Source organism: Nicotiana tabacum, chromosome 16 (genome assembly GCF_000715075.1).
Source record: "Nicotiana tabacum cultivar K326 chromosome 16, ASM71507v2, whole genome shotgun sequence".
Classification (NCBI taxonomy): Eukaryota; Viridiplantae; Streptophyta; class Magnoliopsida; order Solanales; family Solanaceae; genus Nicotiana; species Nicotiana tabacum.
This window is the reverse complement of record NC_134095.1, coordinates 159,725,103-159,744,026: the sequence shown is the minus strand read 5'-3', so window position 1 is coordinate 159,744,026 and position 18,924 is coordinate 159,725,103. Positions and strand designations below refer to the sequence as shown.

At 36.7% G+C, this 18,924-nt stretch overlaps 1 protein-coding gene across 1 annotated transcript; it reads right to left on the bottom strand.

Annotated features, from left to right (window-relative positions):
• Positions 1-414: 414 nt before the first annotated feature.
• On the bottom strand, positions 415-5,511 carry LOC107804179 (triosephosphate isomerase, cytosolic-like). Its single transcript, NM_001325749.1, has 9 exons — positions 5,473-5,511; positions 4,403-4,475; positions 3,657-3,780; positions 3,284-3,368; positions 3,031-3,163; positions 1,696-1,790; positions 1,151-1,229; positions 615-697; positions 415-465 (listed from the first exon to the last, which is right to left on the bottom strand). Exons 1-9 carry the CDS (start codon positions 5,509-5,511, stop codon positions 415-417), a joined length of 762 nt encoding a protein of 253 aa, NP_001312678.1.
• Between the last annotated feature and the right edge of the window lie 13,413 nt (positions 5,512-18,924).

Below are 18,924 nucleotides of genomic sequence, written 5' to 3'. Positions count from 1 at the left end.
CTTGCAATCAGTTTGGTGATCGAGCCTCACTGAAACAGACTCCGATATCAGGTTATAACCTTGTCTAGTTTCTTAAATGACTCAGATTCGCTAAAAAAAACTCATAAATAGACTGATACCGAAGTCGATTTCTGCCGGGTATCGAACAAAGCGAGCAATATTTCCAGAAACATTCCCTCAGGCATGCCGATATGCAAACTCTAATTGCCAAGATTATTATAAAACAATTTTGTCACAAGCCGAAAAAAGTAGAGGGCAATGCAATATATGTCATTTTTATTGTACATGCAATGTGAATTTCGAGCTGCAACAAAGAGTACACAAAACATTGACTTGAAACAAGCCTACCGCATGCCATAAATGTTAGAACATGGACTAAAGAAGAAACTGCAAAATTCAACTCGCAGTCAGAGTTCAGGCATTTTTCTTCACCTCAGCTGACTTGATGATGTCAATGAATTCCGGCTGTAAATACAGAAAACGGAAAAAGGTAAGAATTAGCTACTCATTCTAATCTTTTATTTCTTTAAGATTCCTCTTATATCAAACATAATTCATTGTTTATTAAGCCAAGAATGGACAGAAGAAAGCAACTCCAAAGTATTTTCACATACCTTCAGAGAAGCTCCACCTACAAGAAAACCGTCAATATCTGGCTGTCCAGCCAACTCCTTGCAGTTTGCACCGGTTACAGATCCTGCAAGAGCATAATAGTATTTAATTGCTTATAAGAGCTAATAGGAAAATACTAGTCCTGTTTATAGAGTAGAATAAGGAGGGGAATAAAAGGACACACTAAAATATGCAGAACGAGTTTTGCAGGTGACTAGAGTTATGGTTACAAAATCTAGTTGTTCAGTTACATAGTTGACTATGCACCAAATGCTTTAAGTTCGCTTCAATGCATCCAATAGTAGATAATCATATTAAAGTTTTGACTATATGCTTCCTATCCATTACTGTTAAAACATGTAACACAGTTATTTTCCCTGAGAAGCATATAATGCGTCCAGCAAGAGATGGAGTTAATCCTATCTTCCACAAACATATGCAATCTTGAGAAGAATTTCTCAAAATCTTATTGCTGATGCATGGGTGAAAAATTGAACAGAGAGAAGCAGCAAATGAAATGGTGCTCATAGAACATTACCTCCATAGATGATCCTGGTTGAAGCAGCCACTTCAGCACTAACATTTGCTTGAAGCCATTTCCTCAATTCAGCATGTACCTGGAATGCAGAAACGACCTTAAAACAAAATTGCTGACAGTCGTACCACATAATGCACCAGGATGCACTCATTATCTACATCAATGTGATGATGTTGTGAAACCACAAGTGACTTAATTTATGAATTGCAAAGTGAATGGGAGAAACTTGGAATTCTATCTTGAAATTACTACTACTTAATAGGTTGACGTAGAAGTAAAGAACATTTCAGCTAATTGCTTTAACAGAATAGCTCTCCCATCCCTCTCCTGTACCAGCAATAGATTCCCCGACAAAGGCTAGAAAGAACATGAAAGCAATATATTTGTGATCTTAGTGTTAAACAATTGACAAAAGAACATGGAAAATACCACCTGATGAGATCAATATTCAATCACTGATATTAACATTCAAATCTAGTTGAAATGTGTTACAACCTACAGGAAGTTGACTGAGCAAATGAAACAAGCTGGTCATATCAACTTACTTCCTGGGCTTGTGCAGGGGATGCAACCTTTCCGGTTCCAATAGCCCAAACAGGCTCATAAGCTATAACCACTTTTGTCCAATCTTTTACTCGGTCTGTGATGAGATGAAGTGAAAACAGTTAGCTGAAGGGCCAAAAGATATATTGCTAGTTGACTCATTGCTATTCCAAAAAATTACTACTCCTACATTTCATGTCATATGACGGTATTTGAGTGGGCACAGTTCAAGATGACAACATGTTAATTGACTGTAGTATATAAGAGATCATGGAAGAAACATTAAGGCAATCGTTTAAAGGAGATGAATCTTCAAGTTAAAAGTGTGGGCATTTTAATGAATTTTTCGTAATATCGGAGTCCAGATAAGTTGCACGCATCTAGACTATTTCACACGGTACCTGCTATCTCTCACCAGCATATGTAACCACCAAGGCTTAGGCAGATGAAAAAGTATCACCGTGCATTTTTTGACTCTTGAATAGGATTTTCATAACTTAATGAATTCAAGCTCTTGAAATTTGTGAAAGTTATACAGAAATAGAATGATGTCAAACATTATGGAATGTGCCAAAAAGTAAAAATGCCATGCAAATTAGAAGGAGCGATTAATATTTTTTTAAATCTTGAAACCTTAAAATGCTACAAATCAACATACAATATATGGATGACAATACCAAGTTGTCACCCCTAACATGCACTAGGAAGCCCCACAAAGCATTCACAAAATGCAAATAAAAAGATTTGATAGTTTCAGTTTTTTCCCCTGTTCTCTCGACTCCCTTTACTAGAACAACTACAACAACAACTACACCTCAATCCTAAACAAGTTGGGGTTAGTTATATGAATCCTCACTGACCATGTTCCCCATTTAAATTACTCGCATGTCAACATATACAAAATAAATTAAATATGAGAAGTAGTAGAAGCGCTCTATATTTCTTACTGGAATAAGATGTCTAATAGGGCTTAATGACTCCAAGAAAGAATAGGACTAAAGTAACCATTTAACATGACTAAAATATATTCCCAACTAATTGGTATCACCAATATAAATCTCTCTTCCATCATGCACTATCTTTCGTAAAGTGTAAATTGATTCCAAGAGATTGTAGGTCTCTTCAATCCCTTTATTTTACTTTTTCAATTTTACCTGTTAGGTTTTTCAATAAGTTTCAAAATCCATTTCTCCGTTCGTGTTCTCCATTTTCTTGCTGATTCGTAAAAAATATCACATTAAAGTGGATGGATTACTCATCAGCACAATATTATCAAGTTGGATGCTAGCTAGAAAATCATAATCCCTGAAGCAAGAAAGCGTTTTTGATTGATCTACCTGCAATAGCCTTTGTTTGTGCTGCAACAACATCAATGGTAGATCCTGATTCTCTTTGCTCAAGAGTCTCCCCAACACATGCAATAACCTTCAAACCTTGAGAAATGGCATATGCTACCTTGTCTCCAACAAACTGCAATTAACGGTTAACAAGTTAAGAAATTCATAAAAATATAATCTTTTTTCAGCTCGGTGATTAGTAATTGCATTAAAGATATGACAAAAATCAGCAGCTTCACATGGCATAGCTTACCTCATCTGATTCACCTAAAATAGCCCTCCTTTCAGAGTGACCCAAAATGACCCAAGGAATGCTCAGATTAACAAGCATCTCAGCACTGCACATAGAATTATAATCAGCTTAGAATAAATTATCAGACTCAAATACTACACACTACACCCCCCCCTTCCAAACCACACACAATTATTAACAAAAGGACTGCAAAGGTAGCGTAAAACATAGATGGTCAAAATATAATGCCAAAACTTGCAGCCTGAAGAAACAATACCTAAAACTAGACCACAGAATTACCTAACTGTCAGTTCTTTGCTAAACGTGCAGGTCTCAAAAAGTTAGCAGCTAAATATAAGTGCAATATGGTACAGAAATAGAATATTAAACGTACCTAACCTCACCGGTGAAAGCACCCCCTTTCTTAACCCAACAGTTCTGGGCAGCAACATGAAAATCAGGTCGCAGTTCATTCTTGACCAGAGGAAGAAATACAAATGGAGGGCTCACAACAACCTCTGCAAGAAAAGAAAGTTGATATGTCAAGCAAAACTATGATCTTATCCAAACATATATAGCACTCAAATAAAAGCAAGTGAAGATCTTGAAAGACGATTCAATTACATTGTTCTCCCTCAACTGGTTAAACATACCCTCATTAAGTCCAAGTCTGGTTTGTACCAATGTGAGCAAATGATTATATATTTCAGAAACTATAGAATTTGCATTCAATCAAATAGTTATTGAGACTTTAATTTAGGAGACAACATCAAAAAGCTTTATGCAATATTCTCCACCAAGATTCACATACATGATTAAGTAGAACATGATACTTTTGTTTCTTCTTATGGTTAACTAATCAGAAGAGAAGCCTTATATATCTTTGGAGTTGACTCTGGTCAAGTTGTCTGTCTCATACATATGATGTCTAGAATATTGATACCCTCAAGTTTTATAGCTTTGGTGTATATATCTTTTACTACAACGTCCGGGGAAGTTACAACCAGAAATACAAATATATTACATTTGTTTATCTTGTGGGCTTAGAGGAGCGGATATGGACACCCGAAAATGATTGTCCATTCAACAACCCTGCAACAACGCTCCTACCCAAAATATTATATCAAAAAATTTACTTACCAACATCTTGTGATGGCACTTGACCGGCATTGAGTGTTGATACTATCTTCTTGACCTCTTCACTGGTTCCATTCTGCATTGCATTCATTATTAGAGCTAATTCATCTTTCTATTACCAAATATTCTATCAAGCATAGCTCAAGCACCTGAGGATGTGGCCTCGTGAACCATAACATAGTAGAAAAGGTTATCATAAGATATATACTTTCTTTTGACAGGCAGACCCACCTCTAAGCTTGAGTAGTAAATAACACTCAGATTTGGAACAGTCAATATTAAACAACTAATCTTCTGCACAATGGCGTTTCAGTTTTTTGTTCTGTTCGGTTCTCTGCTCTTTTTTCTTTTTGGTGTTCTTGTTCATGAAATATTCAAATTTGTGTGTTGAGCAGCATACTTTTAAGAATTTAAGTCCACTAATGTAAAAAAAAATCTACACAATCAGACCACTTATTAGGTAATTGTCGCTAGATCTCTTGATAAACATGACTTAGTATTAGCAAAAATGGTACAGCAATTAACATGATTCACTGATAGTGTAAAAAGTTGTTGCCGTGTGACCATGAGGTCACGGGTTCGAGCCGTGAAAACAGCTTCTTACAGAAATGGAGGGTAAGGCTGCGTACAATAGACCCTTGTGGTCCATCCCTTCCCCGAACCCTGCGCATAGCGGGTGCTTAGTGCACTCGTTTACTATAGTGTAAAAAGATGTTCATATGTATAAAACTTAGATCCAACTCTTAAATAATTAGAGATCCAATTTCATATGTATCGATTTAATACTCCACTAAAAACGATCCATACTAAGGGAACAATTCAGATCCGAAACAAAACAACGACAACCCAGTGGGATCCCACAAGTGCCGAAACAACTAAATATGAATTTATTTTGAGAATAAAACACATAGTCACTAACAGCAACATAAGATCGAGATTCAAATCGTTACACTAACAATTTTAATCTTATCGTTAGATCGAGAAACTGTACTACTAACTACATAAACTAAAAATAAATCAACGAAAGTTGAATGGAAAAAACGAAGACAGATTTGGTGAATTCAGGAGCTTACGCATTTCCAGTTGCCGCCGACGAAGAAAGTTCTGCCCATTTTGGATGTAGATGATATCAAAGGATTCACGAGGATTGCAGAGCAAGAAATAGGATCTCAAACTTTGTGGTTATGCAATGAGGAGCCAGGATTTTATATAGTGATGTGTGAGTAGGCATACGGAGCTTGTGAATGTAATGACTAAACTACCCTCCATCCCGTTCCAACCAAGTTTTCTTCTAATCCGGATGTCGGGTCATTCCAATCTAAAATGTCATGATTCTTTTCCACTTCATCAATCATCATCCCAAGAGCCATTGAGCGCCAAATATTTATTTGCAGATTTTAATTACAATAATTATAATTAAGTAAGTATTTATATTAATTAACAGGATTACATGATAAATACATATGTTCAGCACTAATTAGTTTCGTGTAATTATCAAACGAATATATCTTTTCATGTGATAGAATGACGTTTTATGTTCTTTTGAAACACAATAATTTTAGAAACTATTTAAAGAAAATTTTAAGGCTAATTTTTTAAATTTTAATTTTAAACGAAATTGTTCAAGCTAATAGATTCGAAGAGCATATACTGTGAGGATATCCAGGGATATTTTGGTCAGTTAAAAAGCAGGTGAAGTTTTTTACCTTGGGCGGAAGAAGCTCATAGTTTTTATTGGTCTTAAGAGTCGGGAGGAGATAGAAATCGGGTAATGAGTTTGACTGAACCAGTAACTTTCATTTAAACAACATATTTTATGTTAAAAAATTTATAAAATATGTATAAATATAAAATTTAGAATCCAATTATTAACACTTAAAATTATTGTTCTAAAATTTAGAAATTATAAAATTAAAAACTTGGTTCTGCCTCTGCTCACAATAAATAAAAAACATAGGCATCACAAAAAGTGGGTGGACACGAGCAGATTGGATCCACAAGCTTTAAATATATATTTTTTTCCTTTTCTACTGTTGGACCTATTAAAACGCCTATTTTCTTTTAATGAGAAAGTACATAAATCACCTCCCTAAAATTCGAAAAGCCAAGTTGGCCAAAGTGAGTCATTACGGCATGAAAATGCAGAACGAACAATACAGTGTTTTTCATGCGCTGCCACATCGGCACTACGTCATATTCCACTTAATTTTATTTCTTTTCACTTTTTTCTTTCCTTCTTTATAACTATTTTTTGTTATAAAATAAAGACTTTAAAGTAAAGAAACCGAAGACAAGTATAGAGATAGATTTATTATTCAACTTCAAATTCATGTAAATAATGAACTGAAATCTCCTCTATTTATAGAAGAAAGAAAGTTGCTATTTAAGCTGCTACTGCAAGCTGTTGTGTAAGTTGTTACTGCAAGCTGCTGTGTAAACTTCTTGTAAGTTGCTTGTATGGCTGTCCAACGGGACGGGACGGGATGAAATTAACGGGACGGGACAACATTTAAGCGGGACGGTGGCGGGACGAAACGGGACGAGACAAACGGGACGAAACGGTCGCCCATTCCGTCACGCTAACAAACGGGACGGGACGGGACAAACGGGACGAAACGGTCCTCCCATCCCATCCCGCTAACAAACGGGATGGGACGGGACGAGACGGGTTCGTGGGCCTTAATTGTATTTTTTTATATAAAAAACGTCTAGTTTTTTGAAAATTACTATGTTTTTAAAGTTTGCAACGGCTAGAATTTTTTACTTATTTAATAAACTTAAATGTTATTATGTTAAAACAAAAATTAGAAAACTAAGTAAAGAATTATAAAATATTAAAACAAAAGACTTATAATGAAATATTCTAGTAATTGTAAATTTATAATAGAGTTGTAATTTATTTAATATAATTTCAAAGTATTAACTATTAAGTAACTAAGACAATTCATAAAAAAAAATCAACGCTTAGAGCCTTTTATTTTATTAATGGAACTTTCAAATCTCAAATACAAATATAATTCTTTTGAAGAGCACCTAATCTACGCAACCACCTTCTATGAAGGGTTCTGTTTGAACTAAGCCTCTTAGTAGCCAATTATAAATTATCATATTAATATTTGTAAGCTCCTATATAGCTTCTTTGTAACTTATCAATAATATCTCTCGGACATTCTATTGGAATTGGTAATGTTGATTGATGTTCCATGAGCTCCATGTCGTCATCGCTCCCAGTGCTAAATATCTCATTGTATTCTTCTTCTTCCCTAGTGGTTAATTTTTCAAAACCAAGATTTCTTCTTTCTGAATTAATCCAATTTCTGAATAATACGGAAATCTCTAGACTATGCTCCGCTAATGCATGTCTATGATCTCCAATTTGAAATCTTGTCGCGCTAAAAGCACTCTCTGATGCTACTGATGATGCTTGAATAGCCAGGATATCTCGAGCCATTATTGAAAGTGTTGGAAAAGTCTTACCACGCTCCCTCCACCATGACAAAAGTTGTTCATAGCCTTCTTCGTCTTTAATACTTTCCAATCCTTGATTAAGATAAGAATCAAGTTCGTCATCAATAGAGGAATCAAAACTTGTTATATCATCCATATCTTCCCATAAAACTTCTGCTCTAGACTTAGAAGTAGAAGGAGCAGTTTCACAACCTGTTGTATTCATAGACTTATATTTATCAAATATTGATCTAGCATAAGAATATATGCTAGCTTGGCAGTTTTCGAGAGATGGTTGTTCATTTTCTTGAATTGCTAAATTCTCATAAATTTTACGAACAAGTCCCTTTGCACCTCTTAGTTTTAAAGATGGGTTAAGTAGAGTAGAAATTAAATAAACTTCGGGAATAGAAAAAAAAATACTTTTTAAATTTTGAAGTCATTTCATTAATGGTCGGTGCATAAGTTGGATTTATTTTATACTTACCAAATACAACAGAAATTCCACAAATATAGATAATATATACCAAAAAATTATTTTGTAGCATAATAAATTTTTTCTAAAAAATTAGTAAGCTCTTTGATCTCATCCCAATCAGAATCAACAATTTGATCAGCGGGGATACCACTATGCATATTAAATACCTTTTGGATAGACACCCGATAATCCTAAGTTAAGCATTTCATAAGTAGAATTCCACATAGTACAAACATCTTTTGAAATTTTTCTAAATGGAAGGTTAGCACTAGCACATTGTTGAGAAAATTCACGAATTCTACTTTGTTTATGAGCACGAAAAATATAGCCACAAGCATGTTGTATTTTACTGCAAGCATCAGAAAATAAATTAAGACCATCTTTTACAACCAAGTTAAAAATATGGCATGCGCATCTAACATGAAAAGTTGCTAGATTAATTGGACAAAGTCTAGATTTTAAGCTATTTGTTGTGGTTGTGTTAGCAGAAGCATTATCTAAGGTGATAACTAAAACTTTATCAATTAGTCCATAAAAATCAAGTGTTTGTAGAACAGTAGTTGCAATATATGCTCCAGCATGTTTTTAATCAACAAATTTATAACCAATAATATGTTTTTGCATGTTCCAGTGATGATCAACCCAATGACATGTAACAGTTAAATAACTACAACCATTAGGACTACGACCTATATCAGATGTGATAGACACTTTACAATCTAAGTGAAAAAATACACAACGAATATACTAAAGATATTCAGTTTGAAATTTAAAAACATCATTTCTAACTGTGGTCTTAGGAAAACCTTGAAAAGCAGGGTTATAAGTTTCTTGTATATAATGCACAAAAGCAGGGTGAGAAGGGAAAGTAAAAGGTAAGCCACAGACAACCACCTTTTTTGCTAAGTTTTCACGATCTCTATCTTTGTTATAGGTGCGTAAAACATGACCAGAAACAGGGTCAAGTTGTTGTTGAATTTGATTAGAACCAGTTCCACTTAGAGTGCCAGTACTTATGGAAGGATCTATAATTTTTCTAGCTTCTATGTTAGCTTGTATCCATAAAGATTTGTGATCCTTTCTTAAGTGTCTAGTTAAACCCCCCCCCCCCCCCGTCCCACCACTTGCTGAGTGTGCAAATTGTTGCTTACATTTTTCACGTATAGCACGATGATTGACTTTATCATGTTTAAAAATTTTCTATACAAGTGATATTTTGGGACGTTCAGCCTTAGGCTTACCCCTTACAAGGGGTACAGGGGGTAAAACTCCAGACTGAGATTGACTCTGAGTTGGAGCTTGTGTTGCGGGACTAGTGGGTGTTTCATCTAATTCTTCTTCCTCATTTTCTTCATCCTCATTTTCTTCGTCCTCAAAAAAAATATCATTGCCAAATTGTCTTTGTAAAGTTTTATAACCTAATTGTTCTCCGACATGAACATCATAAAATGTGGGAGGGGGGGAATGATGTTTCATCAACATGAGTCATTTCATCAATATGTTTTCTAATTCTAGGTGTAGAAGAAGGGTTAGGATTAGGATTACACGTAAAGTAAACACAACAATTAAGCATTAAAATGATGCACAAAAATTATATATTAAAATTAGGAGATGGAACCAGTGCACCGTAAGTAAATATTGAAACTTGAAGAAATTGCCCAAAATATTGCTCCAAATACTTGACGAATTAATTTGAAGCTTGAAAGTTGCTCCAAAATATTTGCCCAAATACTTGAAAGTTATCACTTGGTACTTGATAGTTGATACTTGATAGTAACAAAATTGAGAGAATAATATAGATAGAATATTAGAATGTAAGAGATTTGAGAGAGAAGATTGATTTTTTGTGGGAAAAAATGAAGAAGAATAGGAGGTATTTATAGTAAAAAAAGGGCCAAAGTGTAATTTAATAAACCTAGGAGTTATATTAAAAATTTGAGGGGGGTAGGGGGTGTTTTAGGGGGGGTAGCAGCTGTTGGCAACGAATATTTTGCAATTTTAGCCGTTGCCCAACGGCTAGCTTTTAAAAAAAAAAAAAAAAAATTGGCTGGACACGGGACGGGACGAGACGGGACGTGGGACGGGACGAAACAGGATGAAATGGGATGGGACGAAATGGCTGTCCCATCCCATCCCGTGTCTCGTTTAACATTGGCCCATCACATTTAACTTGGGTCGGGCCGGGCCGGGATGGGACGGGACGAGATGCGGGCCGGGTCCCGTTGGACAGCCTTAGTTGCTTGTAAGCTGCTACTGTACCAGATATAGATAATCTTCTACCGGGGATAATATTTATCCATAACGGAGTACCGAAATGATAAGTTTCTTCAGAAAGCTTATTTCCAATAGAGTACTAAATAGATAACCATATTTACGGCGGAGTCCCATATGGATAAGCTTCTTCAGGAAGCTTATTTACAACGGAGTACTAAATGAACATCCATAATATATTTATAACATTAAATATATTTTTGAACATCCATAATATAATATATTTATAACACTCCCCCTGGATATTCATTAAAAGATAATGTGCCTCATTAAAACCTTACTAGGAAAAACCCCGTAGGAAAAGATTCTAGTGAAGGAAAAAGAGTACACATATTTAGTAATACGCATTGCTAGGTGCCTCATTCAAAACCTTATAAGGAAAACCCCGTGGGAAAAAACCTTAGTAAGGAAAAAAAGAGTGCATCGCGTATTTTACTCCCCCTGATGAAAACCTTGTTTTAAATATTTGAGTCTCCGCATTCCAATCTTGTATACCATCTTCTCAAAAAGTTGAGTTTGTAAAGAATATTATCCACCACTATTTCAGATCGATTTAAATTAATCTCATCAAACCAAGAAGCTACTACAAGTCATTTCATTGAGTTCCTTGCAACTTGCTTGCATCAGCTGCTTGTAGAAAACTTCAATGGAGGAATAAATGGATAATATTCTTCAGTAAGAATATCTACAGCGGAGTAATAAATGGACATCCACAATAATATTTTCATTACACTCCCTTTTGGATGTTCATTATTATGTGCCTCGTTAAAACCTTACTAGGAAAACCCCCGTGGAAAAAAATCTCAGTCAAGGAAAAAGAGTACACTTATAATATACATTGCAAGTTGCCTCATTAAAAACCTTACCAGGAAAAACCCAGTGGGAAAAAACCCGAGCAAGGGTAAAAGAGTACAGTGCAGAGACTTGGGTATATCTGGACCAAGGAGTTCATCATTCTCTTCTGAAGGTAAGAACGGATCCTTAATCCGTATAGGAGAGAATTATCTTGCTAGTAAATTAACATAAAATGTTATATCAGGCATTGTAGCATTAGCAAGATACATTAGTGTATCAATTGCACTGAGATAGGGTACTTCGGGACCAAGGAGTTCCTCATCCTCTTCTAAAGGCCGGAACAAATCCTTATCCACTTCAAGTGATCGAACAACCATTGGTGTAATCAATGGATGCACTTTGTCCATGTAAAAGCGTTTTAAGAACCTTGCTGTATAGGCGGATTGATGGATAAAGATCCCGTCTACTAAATGTTCAATTTGCAGACCAAGACAAAGTGTTGTCTTCCCAAGATCTTTCATCTCAAATTCTTTTTTAAGATATTCAATTTCCTTTTGGAGCTCTTCTGGAGTTCCAACAAGATTTATGTCACCAACATAAACAACAAGTATAACAAATTCTGAAACCATTTTCTTTATAAAAATACATGGACAAATAACATCATTTATCTAGCCTTCTTTCAGCAAATATTCACTGAGGCGATTATACCACATGCGCACAGATTGCTTTAAACCGTACAAAGATCTTTGTAATCTGATTGAGTACATTTCCTGAGATTTTGAATATGTTTTAGACATTTTAAATCATTTAGGGATCTTTATAGAGATTTGATCAAATGAGTCAAATAGGTCATGACTCGCATTTAAATGGCATGACATTTTCAGGTGTCTGGACTATTGGTCCGATCCTCACAATATTTTACAGTATTGTGCACTATATTGTATCAAATATATCGTCAACGATCATTTTTGTATCGGTTCGTAAGCGACATAACTTGTTGAGATCTCATCACTTTCTTTATTTTCAAATACCTGAACTTCTTTTGGAGTTTCATGAAATGTTATGTCGTGGGCTCTTCTAGAGCTCATTTCCATGGACCTACAAAAAAAGTTATGATCATTTTGATCATTAGCTTCTTATCATTTTTCAAGGATTGTTACCTTTGGAACCGATTGGTCTACCACGCTTCATGCGTACAGTAACTCTATCCTTCAGGGACTTTAAATTTTAATTGGAGCATTTGCAGCTGAAATATGATATTTAATTTTGGATCAACAAATGCTTCTGGCATTTTACTTGAATTATCTTCTAAGTGAGGATCATATTAATGATAATTCGATTCATATAGCATATTTTTCAGCTGTTTATTTCATCCCCCAAATGTTAGAAAAACTAACATATATTCTCAATCTTCTTTGGGAAACATATCTTTGTGCATTGTGATAGAGAAATTAATCATATATCACACATCAAAAGATAGTAAAAATATCTGGTTTCTGATCCTAAACCAATTGTGAAGGGAGGACTTATCATATATTGTTGGTCTGATGCATACAAGTGCTGCTATATGCAATTTAGAAAATCTTAGACCAACACATGAAGCTTTGTTCTCATAAGCAACGATTTAGCCATTAATAAGAGGTATTCAATGCTAAACCAGCTTGGATATAAACCAACATTATCAAGATGAACTGTCTTGATTTCATAATCTGAAAGTTGTGCTCTTAGTTGAGAAAAACAATTTCAAATGCCAAACTGCCGGTTGACAATGAACACACATGTAACCATCTTATATATGCATCCATAAGTGGTTCACATGGTAGGTGAATGGGCCCATATTCACCTTTTATATATTTCAGAATCAGGGGTCTTAGTCCCAACTTTAGCTGGTATAATCAATTTATTATGAGAACTAGCAACACAGGAGAATTCTTGAAGAATCTTCTAGTTCTTCAGTATATGCTTATCTGAATTCTCAAATAGCTCATTTAACGATGACAAATGAAAACTTCAAGTTTATCATGGCATGCACTATTTCTTAGTAAACTTTTGGTTTAATATGGCACAAACTTGTGCATTAGTAAACTTCTGGTTTACTGTGGCTATTTTTGTATAAGTAAATTTCTCATTTATTATAGTTGCTTTTGCATTAGTAAACTTCTGATTTACTGTGGCTAATTTTGTATAAGTAAATTTTTGATTTACTGTAGCTGCTTTTGCATCAGTAAACTTCTGGTTTACTGTGATACATGATGTCACACCTCCTTTTTCCGCACCCGACGGGGCGCAGGGGTTTTTTTCCAATTAAAGGACAATCGAGACGGAATTTGCTTATTTATTTCAGAGTCGCCACTTGGGAGATTTAGGGTGTCCCAAGTCACCAATTTTAATCCCGAATCGAGGAAAATAATGACTTTATATTACAGTCTGCGTACCAGAAATCCGGATAAGGAATTCTGTTAACCCGGGAGAAGGTGTTAGGCATTCCCGAGTTCCGTGGTTCTAGCACGGTCGCTCAACTGTTATATTCGGCTTGATTATCTGATTTTATACAAGTGTGAACTTATGTGCAAAATTTAACTTTTAACCGCTTTATTATTATTATTTCAAAAGAATGTGAACATTGCTTAAAACATGTCTTTGGACTGCGTCGCATGAAATGCACCCACAATCCGGAACATATTTTATTTGATGTTTTGGGATTTGGATCTGGGTCGCATGAAATGCACACCCAAGTTTTAAGAAAGTAGATTATTAAACACGCGCCTAAAGAGACTATCGTGTTATTATTTTGGGAAGGCCACGAAATTCGCTAAGCGACCGTCCTGAATTCTAAGTAAATTTAAAACAAGTATTTACTGAGGGCCCCGCAATTTGCATTTTTTGTTTGTCGAGGCTCGTCCCATTTATTATTTTAAAAATGAATTTGCAACGTCATGGAAATGCATCTCAGACCACGTCACAGTCAATGTACCCGTGATTAGAGACACATTTCGATTTTTGTTGAGATTTGGATTTGGGTCACATAAATATGCACCCGAGTTTAGGGAGATAACAATATTAAAGGCGCGCCTAAAGCAACTAGCGCATTATTATTTTTGGGTAGAGCCGTGAAATTTGCTAAACGGCCCGTCCCGGAATCTAAGTATTTAATACATCATTTTGTGAGGGCTCCGCAATCTGCACATTTTTTATTTTTTGGTGAAGCTTGTCTCGTTTTTTTTTATTTATTTATTATTTGTTTATTGATTTTTTCAAAAGGAAAAAAAGGATAAGGCTAAAATAACTACATTCTTTGCTACTTTGCGAGGTCATAGGTTATAGATTGAACCTATTTGATGAAGCGAGTATTTTTCCGCGGAATTAAAATTGCTACTATAATTTCAACATTACTACCACATGTATAAACAACTATTAAGACAAACTAAATAATTAACACCTTTCATGCAAACCTCTATTACGACAAATATTTGGATAACAACAATTTAAACATGAAGAAAACAAAATGTCAAATAGCTACTTAAAATAACGAAACAAAGGAAGAGACATTCAACAAATCCGATACACACACAGTGCATAGGAAATCCACATCATTTCATTCCATTTAAGCAAATATAACAAGTTTGGAAATGTGTATGCACCTGTTTGAAGCGAGAACAACAACCAAACTGTCCCGACCACTATCGGAAACCTCTCCAATGACGGAACCTCGATGTCAAACTCAACGATATCAGACCGGAAGCCACGAGCACAACCCGACGACGACCTCAGACGGACTGCGCGACGATAGCGAAGAAACGGCGGCAACTGGGCATGCTAATGCTAATGGTGACTGGTTTGTTGCTGGGAAAGGAGGCGAGCTGGGGGGAGCTGGGCGACGGTGGACGTGGGGGAGCAGCTGTGGAGGGTTGTTTGAGCAGTTGACGGAGGGGGTGTTTGGACGATGCAGTAGCGGTGGCTACTGCTTGACGGGTGGTTGTCTGGGTGTTGCTGGGGTGCGTGGGATGGCTGGAACTGGTGGTGGTGTTTGGACGATGGTCGTTTGGTCGCGGTGGAAGGTGACTTGGTGGTGCAGCTGTTCCGGCGAGGAAGAAACAGCAGCTGCTGCGTGATAGCAGCGGACGTGGGGGTCGTTTGACTTGAAGAAGTCGGAAATGGTGGTTTCGGCGATGGTTATGGTCGTTTGAGCAGTTGACGGAGGTGGAGGGAGACGGGGTGGTGTTCGGACGGTAATCTTCTAGGTTTTGCGGGTGGTTTTACGTGAGGGTTTTGGAGTAGGGTGGTGTACGCCGGTGGTCGACGAGGGGAAGGTGATGGGGTCCGACGATGGAGGTGGTCGTTTTGTCGTTGGTTGGAACTGGTTGGTTTTATGGGGGTGGACAGTAGTCTTCTTTAGGGTTTTCGTTCTTCCTCTTTAAGAGGAAGATGAACAGTGAAAAATGTCTTCCTCCTAAAGAAGGAGATGAACAGTTCTCCCCCAAAATTTTCAAAAAAAACCCCCCTTTTCTTGGTCCCCCGTGTTTTTGTAATACAATGCCCATGAAAATGAGCCCCACGCGTGGTGGGGTTCAAGGCATATGTCCCCCACGCGTGGTGGGGTTCCCCACGTGTCCTGGACACGGTTTATTATGGGCTAGGTCCGAAAATTAGGCCTAAAACCGGGTAGTTTGAACCCGAATATTATTCTTTTGTCCGGACCCGAGAAATAGGAATACGTTGCTTAACTAGTCCTATGTAAGTAAAATAACTACCAAAAATAAGACTAGTATTTAAACAAAACTATATCTTTTTAAATATTTTTTCAAGATTTAAAATAGCTACGAAATATTAATGAAACTATTTTTTGTAATTTTCGTTTTAAATATTAAGATAAAATATGAGGTAATATTTTTGTATTTTTCAAAGTTAAAATGACTATAAAACCTTAATAGAACTATATTTTACTTATTTTTTGTAATTTTCGAAATTATAAAGTACAAAAATAAAGTACAATTTTTGTATTTTTTAAGTTTATGAGAGATACATAAACTAAAATTTATATATATATATTTTTTGAAATTTCTTTTTGCAACGAAATAAAGTAAAAATAGTTAAAATGGCTATACTAGTCCTAAATTAGATATTTAAGCTTAAGGACGTAAAAATTCCCGGGGAGGGTCAAAAATCACGTGCTTACAGCTGCCCCTCTTTGACTGGAAACACGAAGAGTTTTCCGACAAAGAACGACTAGACATGTTTTTGACCCGACCATTACTTGGACGGACTACACTTAAGGAAAGGGAGGGAATGTGACCGAACCCTGGTATCTGAGCTGCCTACATATCCTTGGTTATACAGGAATCAGGCCACGTGTAGTTCGGGAATGGGAGAGATAGTGAAGTGTACCGAGGTGAAGAGCCGATCGAGGTGCCGTTCCGTTGAGGTTCCGGTCCGCGGTCCTGTCATTACAACAAAATGAAAACTGAAAAAGACTAACTAAACCTATCAGCTACTTGTTACAAGGATTCCTATCTTTAAGTCTTCTGAAACTTGGTCTTGAGTCTTGAATGGTGCTTCATACAGACTTTGGATTTGAATCTTGATACTTGCTAGTTGTAGGCGCTAGTTCTTGAACAGATCACATCTGTTCTCCACTTCCGTATTTTTCCCCTTTTTTGTTTTCCTCCTTTCTTGTTCTTCTTCTTTTCTTTTTTCTTTTATGTTGTGTCCAGCTTTTGTCGACCATCTCAGATGTTGACTCGCATTCTTGAGGCGAGCTTCTAACTTGCATTGAATGCTGGGGATTTCTGTTGTAATCCTTCTGCTTTCCAGTGGGTCACTGCTTGATCTTGAAAATTGTTCCTCCGTTCTACTGGCGGACTCCTGACTTCTTCGATCTTTGACATACCACAAACTCCGTTCTACAGGCGGGTCCCTGACAAACAAAACAAACAAAATTTCCTAACCCAGTTTGTACTGGGAAGATTTGTGAATTGTTAGCAAAATTGTAACTCACTTACACTACTGATGCAATGATGAGAGTAAACTAAAGACTAGGCTAGGATGTGCATCTCCTATGAGTAAAACCAAAAATCTTGCTATCAAATGTGTCTGCTAAAATAAAAACCTCAATGACTCAAACTAGAAAGTGCGTCTTCTATGATTGAATCGGAATGAGCTAAACTAGGAAGTGCGTCTCCTAAGGGTGCAAACTTCAGTGACTAGAACTAGGAAGTGCGTCTCCTATGAATAAAATCTCGATTAGGAAGTGCGTCTCCTACGGGTAAACTTCAAAAACTGGACTAGGAATTGTGTCTCCTATGGTCGAACTTAAAATGAATCAAACTAGGAAGTGCATCTCCTAGAGGTGAAATCTCAATTCCGGAAGTGCGTCTCCTGAAATAAAATATAATCTAAAAAGCCAAACTCGGGAGTGCGTCCCCTAAAGCAAAAGCATAACCTGAGCGAACCAGACTAGGAAGTGTGTCTCCTAATAATGAAAACTTAATTCAGGAAGTGCGTTTCCTGTGCATGGAATTAAACTTAGGAAGTGCGTCTCCTAGGGATAAAACTAAACTTTAGGAAGTGCGTCTCCTAATGGTAAAACTGAACTTAGGAAGTGCGTCTCCTATCGGTGGAATTAACTTAGGAAGTGCGTCTCCTATTGGTGAAACTTGCTTAGGAAGTGCGTCTCCTATTGGTGAAACTTGCTTAGGAAGTGCGTCTCCTATTGGTGAACCTATTCTTAGGAAGTGCGTCTCCTAATGGTAAAACTGAACTTAGGAAGTGCGTCTCCTATTGGTAGAACTAAACTTAGGAAGTGCGTCTCCTATGGGTGAAATGAACTTAGGAAGTGCGTCTCCTATGGTGAAACTGAACTTTAGGAAGTGCGTCTCCTATGGTGAAACTGACTTAGGAAGTGCGTCTCCTATTGATGAAACTTGCTTAGGAAGTGCGTCTCCTATTGGTGAAACTTGCTTTAGGAAGTGCGTCTCCTATGGTGAAACTGAACTTTAGGAAGTGCGTCTCCTATGGTGAAACATATCTTAGGAAGTGCGTCTCCTATGGGTGAAATGAACTTAGGAAGTGCGTCTCCTATGGTGAAACTGAACTTTAGGAAGTGCGTCTCCTATGGTGAAACTGACTTAGGAAGTGCGTCTCCTATGGGTGAAATGAACTTAGGAAGTGCGTCTCCTATGGTGAAACTGAACTTTAGGAAGTGCGTCTCCTATGGTGAAACTGACTTTAGGAAGTGCGTCTCCTATGGCAAAATTGAACTTAGGAAGTGCGTCTCCTATTGGGTACAATAAACTTAGGAAGTGCGTCTCCTATTGGGAAAAACTGTTCTTAGGAAGTGCGTCTCCTACTGGTGAAACTGAAACTTAGGAAGTGCGTCTCCTCTTGGTGAATCTTATCTTAGGATGTGCGTCTCCTTAGGAAGTGCGTCTCCTATGGTAAAACTGAACTTAGGAAGTGCGTCTCCTATTGGTAAACCTATTCTTAGGAAGTGCATCTCCTAATGGTAAAACTGAACTTAGGAAGTGCGTCTCCTATT

Excerpts from the sequence above, each read along its gene's own strand:
- LOC107804179 (NM_001325749.1), bottom strand. The coding sequence starts at position 5,511 with ATGGGCAGAACTTTCTTCGTCGGCGGCAACTGGAAATGC. Across the intron at positions 3,781-4,402 it reads AGTGCCATCACAAGATGTTG|AGGTTGTTGTGAGCCCTCCA; the intron begins GTAAGTAAATTT and ends CTTTTCTTGCAG. Across the intron at positions 3,369-3,656 it reads GCTTTCACCGGTGAGGTTAG|TGCTGAGATGCTTGTTAATC; the intron begins GTACGTTTAATA and ends TTCTATGTGCAG.